Raw genomic sequence first — 15,979 nt, 5'->3', positions numbered from 1 at the left:
ACTCCTCCCGTCAAAAGAAGCAATCACCATTTCTGTTTTATTCCCACCTTTGCTCAGTTATTTTTGTTGTTGTTTTCGTGTTATAATGGAAGTTATAAATCTCTCCTGAGTTGCAAGGGAGGGGAAGGGAATTCCTGGTTTTGCCAAAGGAGATAAACATGTCTAAGTCACAAAATCATTGAAAGAATTCAAAATAGTGTGCAGCAAGGGTCCTAGTAAGTGATATTAACATAAGTTAGCGGTTGTTGGGTTACCTGTCATCTAGACTCCATTACTAAGCATTTTCCACAAGGAGACCCTGTTAGTCTTCAGAAAAATCCCACGCTGTAGGAACTGGTGGTAGCTGGATGCTATAGACGGCAAAGGAGAAACTACAGATACTGAGTACCAGCTCCAAGATCATGTAGCTAGTAGGTGCCAGAGTCAGGAAATCAAATGGGGCTGACTCCTGAGTCCCATGGACAATCACTGCAAAATATGTCCTCAGTAAACACATATTCATTTCTCCCAGTCCTCTTGAAGACTCCAGAGGATGCTAGAAGGCACTCTGGGCAATTAGGCATAGAGAGAAAGGAACTAGTAAAAGAGAAATAAGCCATGTGCAAATTTGAGTGGTGTATATTATTATGTTACATTGTGGATATTTGCAATAAGCAGTATACATCTCCCTACATTTATGAGCAGGGCCAAGGATGCCCGGTTTCTCCACATAGAGGGGAGTCCTACACAGCAAAGAAGTTTGTCATTCAAAAGCATTTTAGCCAGCAAGGCAAGTCTCTACTACCCTATCTACATGATCTCTTCTATTCTTCTCTCGAGCTTTCCCCAGCTGCTCATGGTAACCAGAGTTTGCAGGTGTATAGAGAAAGGGGCTCAGGGATCCGAGTGTCTGAAGCCTAAAGTGCATCAGGACTTCAGTTAATCTCCTTGTGACCTTGGAAGAGTCCCTGAGCCTCTCCCTGTATCCCTGAACCCCTCAGTTCACAGAATGCTAAGGCTTTTGTGGTGTCTCCTTCTTTGCCTCTCCAGCACTTTAATTTTTTTTTCTTCCTATTGTAGAAATAGTTACATTTTGAAAAAGGGTGGATAAAAATGTGTTAAAACCCCAACTTTCCACAGCATTGTTTCAACAGTGGTTATCAACACACCAATCATTTTTTAGCCATCCTCACTTCCACCTCACGTTTCTATATTTTTAGAGCTTTTAAAACAAACAACAACAACAACATAGACACAACACAACTCAACCTACAGATGCTCCAGTGTGCCTTTTTAACAGATTAGGATCTTTTCAGAATATGTGCTAACAATACTATAATCACACCTAACACTATTTCAAGTCCCTCCCTGTCAGTCCCTGTCCATTTAAAGACTTTGTAAAGGAGGTGTGTGTGTTTTTTTTTCCTCACAAAGAGAATCTTGCAGAATGCTGTGATTTAAGCAGAGTAGGGTGGAAAGGAAGTGTGAAGTAGGATTGTGGCCTCTAGTATCTTTCCAGAGGCTCCCTAAGGATGTGGGGATATGGTGTAAAGTTTTCATGTCATCCTTGACTCTCCTTTGCATACTGAAAACAACGATCCCAGACGGCAGTCAAGAGCTGCCAAAGTCACAGGACAGTATCTGGCAAGGTTTGGCGGACTTGTGAAGTCCTGACATCAAAGGAGTCCAGTGAGGTCCCATACATGAGAGGCTTGGCTGGCTCCATCACTAGTATCTGCAGTGTGAACGGGGATAACGCAGGCACCTTTCTAGGAATGACTTTGACTGCACAAATGCAGGCTTCCTCCTACCCACTTTGGCATAAGCAGTGGTCCTAATCTCTGCTGAGAGAATCTCATGTCATAGTCTCACCTGGTCTCCATGACAATGATGAGCTGGAGCTGTTTTGTGTAAACCCAACAAAATTCTGCCTCACTGGTTTAAAGTCACAGAGCCTAGAAGGACATGAAGCCCGGACCTGAACTGTGAACTCTTGTTTGTCAATTCCAAGCATGCAATGCCCAAGAGGCCCAACCGTGGAAGTCAATTAGCACTGGTGTCAGGGTCCCAGGTGAGCATTCCCAGTGATTGCCTCAAGGCAGGGAGCACAGTCCCCCCACGTAACAAGTGAAAAACGGGGAGACTCTGAGGGGTGAGCAAAGCTGTAAAGAAAGAGAATCCAGAAACCAAGGCAACAGATGCATGTTGGACAGGAGCCTTCTGCCTCAAGTAGACAAGATATAAACAGCCCCCAAAGAAGTTCTCCCTGGGAAACAGGGGTAGAGGGGTCTTTTGTCTTCCTACAGCCAGTGCTGACTTGAAAAAGAGCTAAAGGTCAGAGGTTTTTCAAATATCAGGAACACAAGTAGAGAATGTTCCAGAGCTAAGCTTCCCTTCTCCATTCCTTCTTGGAGAGGCTCTCATCCAACACTGGTGAGTTCACCTGAAATCAAGTGTATGAAACTCAACTCAGTGTGACTCCACTCAGGCATGTGTCTATCTTAAAGGAGGCCCCAGGAAGACAGAGCAGGGCTCGGGGCACAGGAAGAGCTCTGGGGAAAAAAAAAAAAAAATGTACTGCCAAGGCCCAAGGACACCATAAGCTGATAGCAAGCAGGGATTTCAGATGGGAAGATTGCCTGCTTCCTGGTGTGTCGTAAGTCTAACCCTGGGCTCCTCTGGAATCAAAGAGTGTCACTTCCATTTACTGCATCATTTTACCTACCTGTAAAATAAAGGGACATCAAGTTGAATCTTTGAGATTCTCCCTCTGCTGGTCTTTCAGTAGTACTTAAGAAGGCTTTGAAAACAACCTGTGCCCAGGCTAGCCACAGGGCCAATGCAGCAGGAACCCTGGGATGGAGTCCAAGCTGAGCTGTTTCATGATTGACTGATAGAGTCATACTATGGAGCCCTGGCTGGTCTGAAGCTTGCTATGTGGACTGGGCTAGCCTCAAATGTGTGGTAATCCTAGTTCTGATGCCCTAGTACTTGAATCATATATGTGTGCTACCGTGCCCAGGCCAAAGGATATTTTAGAGGCTGGACATTCCACATGCATCTGGGAGTGGTAGCTAATAGATCAAAATGTCTTATAGGCCCCTCTAAGCAATGGAGGTCTGTGTGGCCCTGGTCCTCAGTGTCCTTTTTATACATTGAATTGCTTCATCTAATTGGCTGCCAAGTCTAAATCTGGGCTAACCATTTCTGTTCCACAGTTTTGAGTGTTCTACATCTTGGGTCTCCAAGTTACTTTCCTCTGTGAAGAGGGGGAAAGGGGTACTTCTGAGGCTTAACAGCCTAAATCATGTCTATTTGTCCATGTTTGGACAATAGAATAGGGGAAAGTGGGAGGTAGGAGAGAACCCATGGGAGGAGCAAGTAACTTGTGGTTGGTGATTTGTGATCACCATTCACTTCCTGTTCCTGGGTCTCTGTGCTTCCTCTGCAAGCCAAATAGCTGTGCAACTTACAGTTACCAGCAGTCCTGGACTCACTTTGATTCTTACTAGCAAAGAGTCACCCACAGGTCAAAGAAGACCAAAGTCAAAGAGATTAGAGTTTAATGGTCCCCAATGATTCAATGCTCACTCCAGATGTCCTTCAAAATTCATAATGGGATGTTCTAAATGTACACAAGCTGGCTTGCCTTCCAGAAGACTCAGCCAAAGCACCGGAAAAAGGCAATGTGTGTGCTTGCTAGATGTGGGTACCCTTGACTCAATCCCAAATAGGAACCTGCACTCTTTAGGGGTACTTTGAATAACTGTATGTCATTTTACTACCCCAAAGTCACTGTGCCCATTCACAAGCTAGATACTGGAGAGACAGTTGAATGGAACCACAGGAAGAATGACGGAGCAAGGAACTGTGAGAGAAATTTCTAGCCTGGTCAGTCTGATGACTTGATATGAAAAGAAAAAGGGAACTGCTAGGTTCAATCTAATCTCCAGGTGAGACCTCTCCCCTTCTCATTCTCTGATCTGGAAAATCATGGATTGGTTTATAGATGTCAAAGGGAGTGGAAACATTCTGCAACCAGATGATCACTTCCCTTGCCCTCCAAACAGCAGAACAGCAGAGGAGCCAAACACTTTGACATTTCCTTCTTGGGTGGGACTATCTACATTCCCTTCAACTCTTCAACACAGACTGCTCTCTCTCTCTCTCTCTCTCTCTCTCTCTCTCTCTCTCTCTCTGTGTGTGTGTGTGTGTGTGTGTGTGTGTGTGTGTGTGTGTGTGTGTTTATAGTCTGTGTGGATGCCAATGCCCACCTTGCAAGGTGTAAAGCAAACTTGAAGTACACTGCTTGGGAGAGCAGGCTTCCTGTGTTTCAGTGTCTTCAGCTCAGAAAGCCCAAGATCTTTGAAAAATCCTGTCTAATAAAAGAAATCTTTGTCGTGCACCCACTAAGTACCAAGGCCAGTTCTAAGTACTTTACACCCTTGAGCTCAATCACCATTTGCACAGCCCTGTTGTGATACAAGTACTCACAACACCTTTAAATTGTGGATGAGGAAGTTGCAGCCAGGAGGAGTCAGATAGTTTGCTCAAGGTCACAACTGGACAAGGAGAGAGGTAAACTGGCTACCAATACTCCATCATGCTCAGTGCAATATTCTGCATCCCAGGTAGAGTTACAACTGTTAAAGAGAGAGCTATGTTCATGTTCATGCTCATGTGTGAACTTCAAATGAAGCTTCAGAGTTTTCAAAGGGCTAGGTGAGAAAGAAGAAATGACCTATGGAAGGGAGGAAGAAAAGGGTTCTTAAGAGCAGCCAGGAAACCCAGAGTTTCTCTGTGTAACTTTGTGCCTTTCCTAGAACTCACTCTGTGGCCCAGGCTGGCCTAGAACTCACAGAGATCCACCTGCCTCTGCCTCCCAAGTGCTGGGATTAAAGACGTGTGCCACCACTGCCGGGCACAGTCAGGAAACTTAACTCATCCCAATGCTTACAACAAAAGAAAAGGACCTGCCAGCAGAGATGCTGGTTGGGGTGCAAGTTTCAGCCCCTTCCTTTCTCCTGAGCTAGAGCTCTGAAATGCAGGAGGAGTGTGAAAGGAGTGGAAGAGGAACAGTGTGGCACTCTGGGGTCCACTTTTCCCTTACTAAACAGGTCAGGAGGATCTTTAGTAAGATTAACTGCCACTCAGCGCCTCTGCTTCATGGAGCAAGTTGATTCCATTGATTTCTGCTTCTTTTAGACTATAAGAGTGGTGGAGCATGGTTGAGGTTGGCTAGGGATGGAGGCAGGGGTCTGGATTGTCAGGTGTGGTACAAAAGCAAAGAGATGTGTTGTGTGTCAGATCATACACACATACACACCACCCCCACCCCACCCCCACCACCACCAACAATGCAATGCCTGGATGGTGGGTCTGTGTGTGGTAAGAGGTGGATGTTTATGAGATTCTTTTCTCTGCCAGGCAGTGGGTGAGACAGAGAAGGAGGAGTGCCAGGGGTTAAGTCCAAGTTGCTGACCCTGAATTCTGCCATCCAGCATACCCTCTGGCCCTCTGTGACTCTTCCCATTGGGCTAAATGATAACTGATGTAGAACCTCTAAGGACCCTGCTCATAGCAGCTTAAAAGGACTCTTCGGTTCTTAAAGTATCTTTCAGCATTGGCAGGAGAATCCTGCACCCTGGCACTTTCTAACTGTGGCTTTGCATTTTCCTGCACAAGCTGCAGTACCGTGTGTGTGTGTGTGTGTGTGTGTGTGTGTGTGTGTGTGTGGTGTGTATTCACCTTCCCTTTCAGAAAAATAAAAGGCATGCTTTCTGTGCTTCAGAAGCACACTGCTCCTTCCCCTGCCTCTCTCAGAGCCTGTCTGAACCAGTGTCCATGAAGTGAAGTTTGAACCCTGGCAGAAATAGTACCAGGGGCAGGCGGATCTGGGAGCACACCCGCCTACCAGGAGCGGCAAGGCCTGCCTCTGCCAGACTACAGACCCGGTTAACAGCACCGTAAAATTAGACCTTTACGAAACCCAATTGAATCGTGCAGACTAGTGATGTAAGGCAGGCTGGCCTGACACAGAGGCAGCAGCCCTGGGCCCGAAATAGCAGTTGCAAACCCTGCTGAGCAATGACTGCTCTGGCGATAGGTGACCAGGGATTCCTGTGAAAGTGGTGACGCCCAGACAGAGGTCAGGCAGCCAACCGGGCACCCGAGGTCCTGCAGTCAGCCTGAGGATGCGCATTATCACCCACTTCGGGTCCGGTTTCTTTCAACTTGAATTTAATCACCGAGCAGGGAACCAAAAAAGTACTTTTAGAAAAAAAAAAATCCCTCTGTTTGTTTGCTTTTTAATTCTAGGAGAAGCAGGTTCTCTTTAGTCCCACAGTATGCGCTGTGTGGAGGATAAGGCAGAATAAGTCTTTCTGGCTCCCTGCCAGGTGTTTACACACCGCCAAATCTGGCTCCGACTCAACTAGGGAAGGGGAGGGGGGAATCCACCAGAATTCTCTGGAGAAAAGCTCCTTGGCTTTCTGGGGCTACACGGCAGCCGTGCCATTTATTTATTTATTTACTTACTGTTTTTTTTTTTTCTTCCCTCCTGTTTTGTGAGGAATGTTATTTCCACACATAAAATGAACCAGGCATTTTATATGAGCAATAATAACCTAACATCCCCGATCCAATTAAAGTATTTTACTGCAACAATCACTGTGAGAGTGGATTGCATGTTCCAGAGAACAGGAAGAGAGACCTTGGTCTGAGTTAGACACGTAGAAGGCAGTCTCCCATGCAACCCCGGGAGACATAGATTTGCATATATGTATATATGAAATGCACCCACTTTCTGTGTAATCCCGGGGCTTCCCTCTCCAGGGGATCCCTTCCGATTCTCTGACAACAGATAAAGACCAGCAAAGCCAGATCTACTCTTCTCTTAACCACTTCCAAGCAGCAGACCGCTTGTGTTTTGAAAGCGAAACACACACACACACACACACACACACACACACACACACACAGAGAGAGAGAGAGAGAGAGAGAGAGAGAGAGAGAGAGAGAGAGAGAGAGAGAGAGAGTCCTGAATTGTCATCATCTTCTTCATGATTATTTTGAATCTTGTCTCCCTCGCTCAATATTGTACCCTTCTCTGGTTGACGAAGGTTTGGGAGCTGAAAGTGAATGAGCTCGGTTTCCCTCTCCTTTTCGGGGGAAGGGGGGGGCAGCGATGACGTCAGTTATGTGTGTGGGGAGTCGTTCTCGCTCTCCTTTGGTAGCGGGAAAGTGGGAGCTTTGAGGACATATTTTATTGGCATGATAGCAGAGTTTGGGTCCCCCGAAGGGGACTTCTTGTAAATAGGAGAGTCAGCACGGTGTTAGAGAAGGTCGAAGCCAAGGCAAAATAGCAACAGACTGCCTGAGAGCGGTGTGTGGAAGCGGTAAGAGGTGAGATCGCGAAAAGCCTCTGCCCGCTCGCTGGCTGCCGCGATGGGGGATCCCCCATTCTCGCTTTAAGACGTCCCAGGACAGACAAGGTTGTTTGTGCAGTGAGGGAATCTCCCAGACAGAAGAGGCAAAACTTTGCTTCTCCCCCCCCCCCCCAGCGCCACCCCCTCCACCACCCCTCGTTGCTTCATTAAAGGCATTTCCACAGATTCATTTAGAAGGGAAAATGGATGTTGAGGCGTTTGGAAGGCTTGCAGCCTTCGCGAAGTGTCCGGTTTCACTATGGGCTTTGCTGTGGAACGGCGAAAGGGCGAGAGGGAGGGTGAGGAGGGAGAACTTACATTAACTATGGGCTCATGAAAGTCCCCAAAGAGAAAAGCGCCCCAATTCTCAGCTGAGTCTGGGAAAGGCTGGCAGAGTATGCGCTAAGAAGGTCTGCCCCAGCCGCGAATGACGGGCAACCAGCTTTCAAACCAAGGACCGGGAATGGCAGTGTGGGTGGCTATGGTGATGGGGGGTGGATCCCAGAGGCAAGCTTCGGTCAGAGAGCAACTTTGGGGGTACTTCTAGGAGTTCTAAATCTGACAATCACCACAACCTGGTCCCCGCCGACTTGCAGGGTAACCGGGCTAATGAAGAATTACCTCCATGAAAAAGTAAAGAGAAATTAACGGTCCCCTAAACTCCTTTCATATGCAACCCAACTGGGTCATGTTTCCCCTTCCTCCCATCCCGAAACCGAGTCTGCACATCCTGAACACAGCCTAAATGTTCTGGGTACTCTGGGGACCAGCCAGCCCTAGCTTGAGGGCTTCCGTAGACACGGAGCTCCCAAGTGCAGCTCCCCCGAGGCCAGGCAGCATCCTTTCTCAGTGCGCCCATTCAGCAGATGGGTTAAAGCGAGGCTTGAAGCTCGCCTCCATCGTCCGTGCGCCACTCCAGGGGTGGCTCCCGGAGACCCACCCGCCGCCCGCACCCCAGACTAGCGGGGTGATCTGCCAGAGGACGGGACCCCTTTCGCCTTACCTGTGATCACCGCTGGAGACGCCTGGCCCCCCTCCGCTCGTAGCCACACTTGCAGTGTGAAGGCGTCGCGGGGCAGCTCCACGTCGGCCCGAAGGCGCAGCTGCTCCCCTCTCCCGCTGAAATAGAGCGCCCGGCTAGGCGGGCTCGGCTCCTCGGCGCCCCTCGCCGCCCGCTGCTGCCGCCGCCGGGGGACGCGCACGGCTTCCCAGGCACCGCCCGGAGGCGGCGGCGGCGAGGCGCGGCGACCGCGGGCCGCCCGGGTGGCGCAGGTGGCCGGGCCGGCGGCGGGGCGCGGGGTGCGCACGGCCCGAGGGTCTCTCCGGGCCCGGCGGGGGCGCTCGGCCAGCCCGCAGCCCAGCGCGGCGCTCAGCAGCCCCAGGCGCAGCACCCAACTCCAGAGCCGCATGTCCGACGGTCCCCCCCGCCCCCCCTGCGCCCCTGCACCGCCGCCCGGAGCTGCCAGCTTCTTAGAGCCGCTGGCGCCTTGACTTTGTCCCCCCTTCTCGGGCTAGCCCCCCCCCCCCTTCCACTTGCTTTTTTCTTTTCTTTCTCGCTTTCCTCCTCAAGTGTGTGCTCCACTCCCCCCACCTTTCAAAAATACAGTCCAACTCCTCCTGGTTGGCAATTAATTTCTCTCCCCGCTCCTTTATCTGCCTTATTCCCCCCTCTAACAGCTGGATGTCTTCCTCCTTGCTTTATTTCATTTTATTTTATATATTCTCGCTCTTCAAAAAAAAAAAAAATCTCCTCTAACACACTGATCGGCTGAATTCCCTCCTCCCCCCAAGATGCTCTCATTTATTTATTTTTTGCGTCCTTTATAACACAAGCCACAGCCCCCTTCTCCCCCCCCCCGCCCCCTCCCCTCCCTCCTTCTTCACGAAATGAAAGGAAAGAGGGGAAAAAATCCCTTAGAAGATGAGTAAACAAGCGTGTGCTAATCTGTTCGCCAGCACTCCACCTTCCCAATTGAATGAGTCCCTGTTTAAACTGCGGGGATCATGACCAATCAATCGGTGTGGAGAGGCCGAGCCATCTAGCCTTCCTCTACTTTGCCGTTTCTCTCCTTTCCTTCTCTCCAGCTTCTCCACCCCCTCTTCCTTTTCTTTTTCAGAGAAGACAATCTTAAAGTAACAATTTAATGAAATTCTGTACACACCCCCTTACGGTCCTCCCTGCTCTCCTCATTCCTGCTCAAAACACACATTCCTGGTTTTGTTTTGTTTTGATTTGCTCCCCCTTCTCCCCCGCCCCTTATTTTTTATTTTTATTTTGCCTCGTGGCGGGAGAGACAAGGGCCCCCTTTGCCCTTTGCAGTTACGTGTCTCCCTTTTCCATAACACATAGAGCGTTGAAACTTGGTTTTCGGGTTCCTTTTCATAGTCTCGCTCTCTCTTTCTTTCTCTTTTTCTCCCACTTTCCTTCTTTTCTATTCTTTTCTCTCTATCCCTCTTCCTTCATCTCTTTCCTTCTCCTCTTCTTTGCTTTCTCCTGCTTTTCCTCTTTCTTTTGCCTTTCTCCTTTTCCCTCCCCAAATTTTCTTAAAGTTATACTACAGTGAGTGGGTCCTCTCTTTCCTGAGCCCCTGGGCAGCCGCTTTCAAGCTTCAGCCAATCAAACCTGTTTCCCAAAGCCTTGTAGATTCAACAGAACATCGGATGAGAAGCGTTTCCAGGGCATCTGCCTTGTAGAAATGGTGGGCCAGTTCTGGGTCCCCCCTCAGTGCCTCTGAACAGTCTTAAAGCATTCAGGTGGTTGTTAGACATCATTGGTTTTTGTTGTTGTTGTGTGTAAAGGAGAGGAAAATTGAATTTATCCAATTTCAACCAAACCAAAACAAAACCAAAAACCAAAACCAAAACCAAACCAAACCAAAAACCTAGTCTCTTGCACTGTCCCAACACACAGGTAAGGAGCTGGCCGTTTGAAGCTTGTGTCTTTATGTTTTGAACTGAAACATGTATGTAATGTATATATAAAATTCCCCCCCCCCACTTTATGGAACTCAAAGGCTCCCCCTTATGGCAAAACTGTTCTCTTTCCCTGGAGTGTTTAATAAGTCGAAATGAGTTAGCTGTGGTGGATTAGAAATTATTAGTTCTTTGACAGTCTGTCCAAATAATACCCTAATAAAAAGACTTCATTACAGGTAGAATTTTTGGTGGAAAACCAATGTGAAGTTGATGCTACCAATTTGTGACTTGCTCTCACGTGGTGCCCCTGTGCTCAGGCTTCTTCCAGACCCTTCCTGAAAGTTGGGATCATTGCTACATGCTCCAGGGAGGGAGAAAACCATTGGAGAATATTCGCTGGTAAAAGGATAAAGATTTGTAAGATGGGCGATGACTCAGATGTCCCTTCCATAAAAGCGGGGATGTGGTATGCAGGGATCATGGCACTGTTCAGCAAACCAGCTATCCCAGATTCCTGTCCTCCTGGTCAGGGAAGAGCTAGCTATATAGTCTTAGGCTAAGAGCTCTGGAATTCAGTTTCTCTACTTATAAAGCGAAGCTCGCTTTACATCCTACATTTTTTTTTTTTTTTTTTTGGAGACTGAATGGAAGGGAAAAAATCTAGTGTGCACAAGGCTACAGAGAAGAAATATTCTTCAGCAAATCTCTCGCTCTCTGCAACTCTGAGTCACCTATACAAGCCAGAAGGTTGTCCTCAACAGAAGAAAAAAGATGGAGGATGAATTACATAAATTCTGTCATTCAATATCCCCCTCCCCAATGGCCTTTGGAACATGACTACTGACTGCTTCAATTGTGGCAACCAGGTATTTGAAGACTGTATTCCCAGGGGGCCTTTAAGCCATTGTGTACAGTAGTTTCGCTTATTTGTAGACATTCAGAATTTCATCCATTCTCCAACCAGAAATGAGAATCCGGGGCTCGTTGGCTTCCAACCCAGCCACACCTTGCCCTCCTGGAAGTCATTCCACTATGTCCTCTTCTTCTATTATCTTTATAATGAGAATATATACTCCACAAGCTTGTTGTGAGGACAAAACTTTCTGAACTATACAATTTGACTCCAAGTACCATGCATTCTGCTATTGCTGTCAAGGCCAAAGTACTCCTTGGGTTATGAAATACAAACAGCCCAACACCAGCAGGTCAAATTATTTTTCCCTCCTGACAGCGAGTGAAAATGAGGGAGTAGATAGTATAGGTTGCTTTGCTTCTCGACCTCAGTCCCTAAATGCATTGGGAATGTTTGGGAAAACTTTTTACTTACATATTACTAAATGCACAGTTATTGACCACCTAGGTGGTACAGTGAGTAAAGGCGCTTGCTGCCCAGTCTGCTGACTTGAGTTCGATTCCTGAGACCCACATGGTGAAAGGAAAGACAGAGACACAGCTCTTGCAACACGCAAGCTGTGGAATGTACCCACCACCCAACAAATAAATAAATAAAAATAAATAAATGAATGCATGAATGAATAAAATAAAACTTTTAAACATGCAATTATTATTTTACCTCACCTCTCTTGGAGGCTATTCTTACTCTTTATGTACACACGTATTTGCTTCTTTTTTTTTTTTTTTTAAGAAGCTGGGGTCTCATAGGAACAGATGAATTGTAAACTATGGATTATAAGCCACTCAAACCAATGACGTTTGCATGGCCTCTGTGCTTATTTACATATAAAGCTGTGATTCTTCATGTACTGCTCTCTCCCTTTTTCTTCATCATTCAGTCTCTTGTGTTTTTTTTTTCTCATTTTCTCTTTCCATTTTTTCCCCTTTATTAGTACTAAAAATTGAACTCAGTGCTTCCCTCATGGTACAGAATTCTATTATGGGGATAGTTCCCTTTTCGTCATTTCGTATCTACCCAAACCCTACCCCCTCTTCAGGGCTTCCCTTAAGTTTCTAGGGAAACTTTTGGCACTAAACCCCCATTTACTCTGTACATTCGATCCTTGGGACACATTCCCTCAACATGCACTTTATCTGGAAGTAATTGAAAGTAATATATGTTGTCCAGGAGGGCATAAGCTTCTATTGGAAGTTAGAGTAGCATTGAAGTGGTACCTTAGAGTTTGAATGGGAAAATTGTGGCTCAAAGTACTCGTTTCAGAATCACCACGACTTCCAGCAAGTTGTTAATTTTTCTGAGTTTCAGTGATAGTACCATGATGCTGTCATGAGGACTAAACTGGTGCATTGTGTGACATAGTAGGTGCTCAGTAAAGGATCACCCATATTCTTTTCTGTAGATTTCAATTTCATGGCTTACTGAGCTTCTCTGTCAGCTTTCTTCTTCATCCAGGACACTATCATTTTACTCCCAGACAGTAAATTATTTCATCTTGGAATTCCTGAGGCAGCATTGTCTTCTTGTAGAACCTGTGAGATAGGATCTTGCATTGTTCTTGGTGTCCTGTTTATGTCTTCCTGCCAAGATTAGGAAGTATCAAGGGCAAGAACTTCCAAAGGTCAGTTCAGTCACCTGCTCAGAGAACCTTCACTAGCCACATGAGCCCCTACCAGCCTGAAGGGCTCCCTCCTCTGGGCTCTCCTAAAACTTCTGCTGAATTTCTATAAGCAAGTCATGCTTAGTTAGTTACATGTCTGCCAGAGTCCCGAGAGTCTCTAACGTTCAGGGCATTTATAGTGTATTTCCCCAAACATGGAGCTCAGAGCTTCACGTGTAACTGAGTGGTCACACCACTGCTGAGGGCTGGGGAGATGGCTCAAAGGTTAAGAGCTCTGGTCCATAGGTTTTGAGTTCAATTCTCAGCAACCACACGGTGGCTCACAACCATCTTTAATGAGATCTGGTGCCCTCTTCTGGCATGCAGGCATACATGTAGGCAGGACACTGTATACATAATAAATAAATAAATCTTAAAAAAAAAAAAGAAATAAACCACTGCTGAAAAAAAGTGTGTGTGTGTGTGTGTGTGTGTGTGTGTGTGTATGTGTGTAACACAGCTTCTCCTGTAGTATCAATCATGGTGCATGAACACACTAGACTCCCAAAGAACACCTAATCTAACTCCTTAGTCTCCCGAGTTTCTGGTGTTCAGGGTTCACTTACTAGCTTTTCACATTGGGATAGAATAAAAAGAGTTCAATTTTTTTGCTATACAATCACTCCAATAATGACCTGTATTCATTGAGCTTGTACTAAGTGTTAAGTAAGTGACTTTTATTGGAGTCTTCCCAGGAAATCTGTATAGTAGACCTGCAGAGGAAGTTTAAAAATGGGGAGAGAGAGAGGAAGAGAGGAAGAGAGAGAGAGGGAGGGAAGTATTAAATGGATATTGGAGATCATAATCAGTCTAGGTGTAATGTGTATCAACTTCAGAGACCACAAAATAGTCATCCAGGCTTTTCAATCACATTTCTCATTTGTACAAACTTCATAGGGTTATCTAGGAGGTGACATAAGACAGTGGCTGTCAGGCAGCCCTCTGTTGTGAGTTGACATGTCAGTGAGCACTGAATGAACACCAGCTTCTTTGTCCTTGTCTCAACACTAGTTTAATTGTATTGTGAGACATACACACAGGAGTTGAACATTGCCATAGAGTTCTGGCAGTGATAATGACTTCTCCTTATGGAGAACCTACTGTGTGCCTCTTAAAATAATGATTATAGTGTATTCACTACTAGGTTTTTTTTTTTTAACAAGGTTAAAACAATAGAAAGATAAAGGTAGATTAAAGGTGGGTCAGCCTTTGAATTCAGTTTAATTTAATTGCTCAGGAGATTACTTTCAACTCTATTTTCTTAAATTCTCCTAAAAAGTAAAGCTGTTTTCAGCTAATATGAGCATCTCAAAAATCTTTACATTAAAAAAAATAGGGCTTAGTAATTGATGTTCTTAGCTCAGAACCACATGGAAAGAGACCAGTGATCATATTGTCTGTGTCACGCACAGGTAGAAAAATGGGGCAAGAGAACACTTTGTCTGGAAGTGGTGTTTGTGAGCCTGCTGCACTTCCCAGCTTCATTCTTGAACCATTTTTGTTCAGGACTCAGTGGTTCTAGAATCAGCTGAGCCTCCTGTTAGTTTTTCCTGCTAGTTTACAAGAAGTTGAAACAGAAATTTCTAGATTGCATTCCGAGTTATTTGACTTATACGGAAAAACACCCTTTTGCTCATCTCAGGTACCTCGAGCATTTGCGGAGCCTAGAATTGCAGTTGAAGGTGGAAAACACTGACCGACACGTCATGTTTACCTTTTCCTTTGTAGAAGACATCATTTTTCTGGGGTCCACTGGTTTATAATTTTTCTTTTAGTAGTAATCATAACTCATTATTGTATCCCCTGTTCATACTATGACATTTAATCGTCAGATCTATAATCTGTAATTTTTCATACTCTTTCCTTTTTTCAAATAGATAAAGTTTAAAATAGTATTTTTTCAGAAACAATAAGTTAGTTGAATTCTATGACACAATGAGCTCCCTGCTATCTCACTCCAAAGTCCACTTTCTTAACTCCAAGGCTGACCCACCTTTAATCTACGTTTATCTTTCTATTGTTTTGAACTGGAACCAGGAAATTGCCACCAAAATCCGGAGGAAGAAGTAGCTTTGTAAGAAATCAGAACTAGGCAATGATGGGCAGTCTCTTCTTTTGGTTCATTCGGCCTTGTTCTGTTCATCCAAAAAGAAACATTTGATAGCCCCAGGTTAGCTCCAGGTCAAGTGAAGAGAAGAACCCTGAGTCGCATAATGAACAAAGCTTCCAACTCACTCCCCACCCCACCCCCGCCCATAGAAATTGCAAAATCACTCTCTCCAATTGGCCACTTTTTACATGAACTGAGGTCGAAAACACTCATTTAATGATTGTTCATGAAGACTTTTCCCTGGGAAGCTAATCCAGCAATGCTTTCTAATGAACTCAATCTATATCAGTTAGGAATCTCTTGACCCGTCAGCACTCTTCTGTATGCTCTTCATGGACTGAATCCAGATTTTCGTAACTCAATTATGTTATTTTTTTTTTAATTGAAGACCCTTACATTTAGAAAGAGGAGCAATTCCTCCCAAGTTACCTAGCTATAAGATATATGTTCAGACCAAATACCAAACTTAAATGCTTTTCCTCTATACTCCTGGACAAGCCACCATGTCAGTACTATTGTTCTCAATTACCCATTAAAACAAACGCTTCTCAGGGAACCAATTAGGGGTGTGTTCCTGTTTTCCTTTCTATGCTAGACTTTAAGCACCCTGAAGATAAGACCTGTATCTCAGGCCTTTTGCCACTCCATATGGAGTGTGCCTTCTGTGTATTATGCTAAGCAAAGAGAGCAGTGAGCCTTTGGTGACATCCACCAGGTTTTCATTAACTCCTGCTGTGTGCATCTTTAAATCAAGGAGGCTGTGCTGCCTTCAGTTCACCTTTTATCCAGTCCTTGTCTCTTAAAACCCAGAAAAGGAAAACCAAAGCCACCACAGGAAGCTTCTTTTTCTACCTGAAAGATCTGTCAGGCCTCCTAGCAAGGCAACCAGCTAGCCAGTTGGTTACCACTACTGTTCTTGTCCTACGAACACATTTCTGGCTATATGTAATTTGAGAAAGATGTTAATAAATGTC

General features: G+C 45.7%; 1 protein-coding gene across 1 annotated transcript in view; it reads right to left on the bottom strand.

Annotated features, from left to right (window-relative positions):
* Positions 1–8,815, bottom strand: part of Pappa (pappalysin 1) — a 242,848-nt gene extending 234,033 nt beyond the window's left edge. Inside the window, exon 1 of the mRNA XM_059254461.1 lies at positions 8,410–8,815. Coding sequence (XP_059110444.1) covers positions 8,410–8,815 — 406 coding nt within the window. The remainder of the gene's footprint in view (positions 1–8,409) is intronic.
* Positions 8,816–15,979: the final 7,164 nt, after the last annotated feature.

This window comes from Peromyscus eremicus, chromosome 2 (assembly GCF_949786415.1).
Source record: "Peromyscus eremicus chromosome 2, PerEre_H2_v1, whole genome shotgun sequence".
Lineage (NCBI taxonomy): Eukaryota > Metazoa > Chordata > Mammalia > Rodentia > Cricetidae > Peromyscus > Peromyscus eremicus.
Note: the sequence above shows the minus strand (reverse complement) of the source record. Positions and strands in the feature narration are given on the sequence as shown.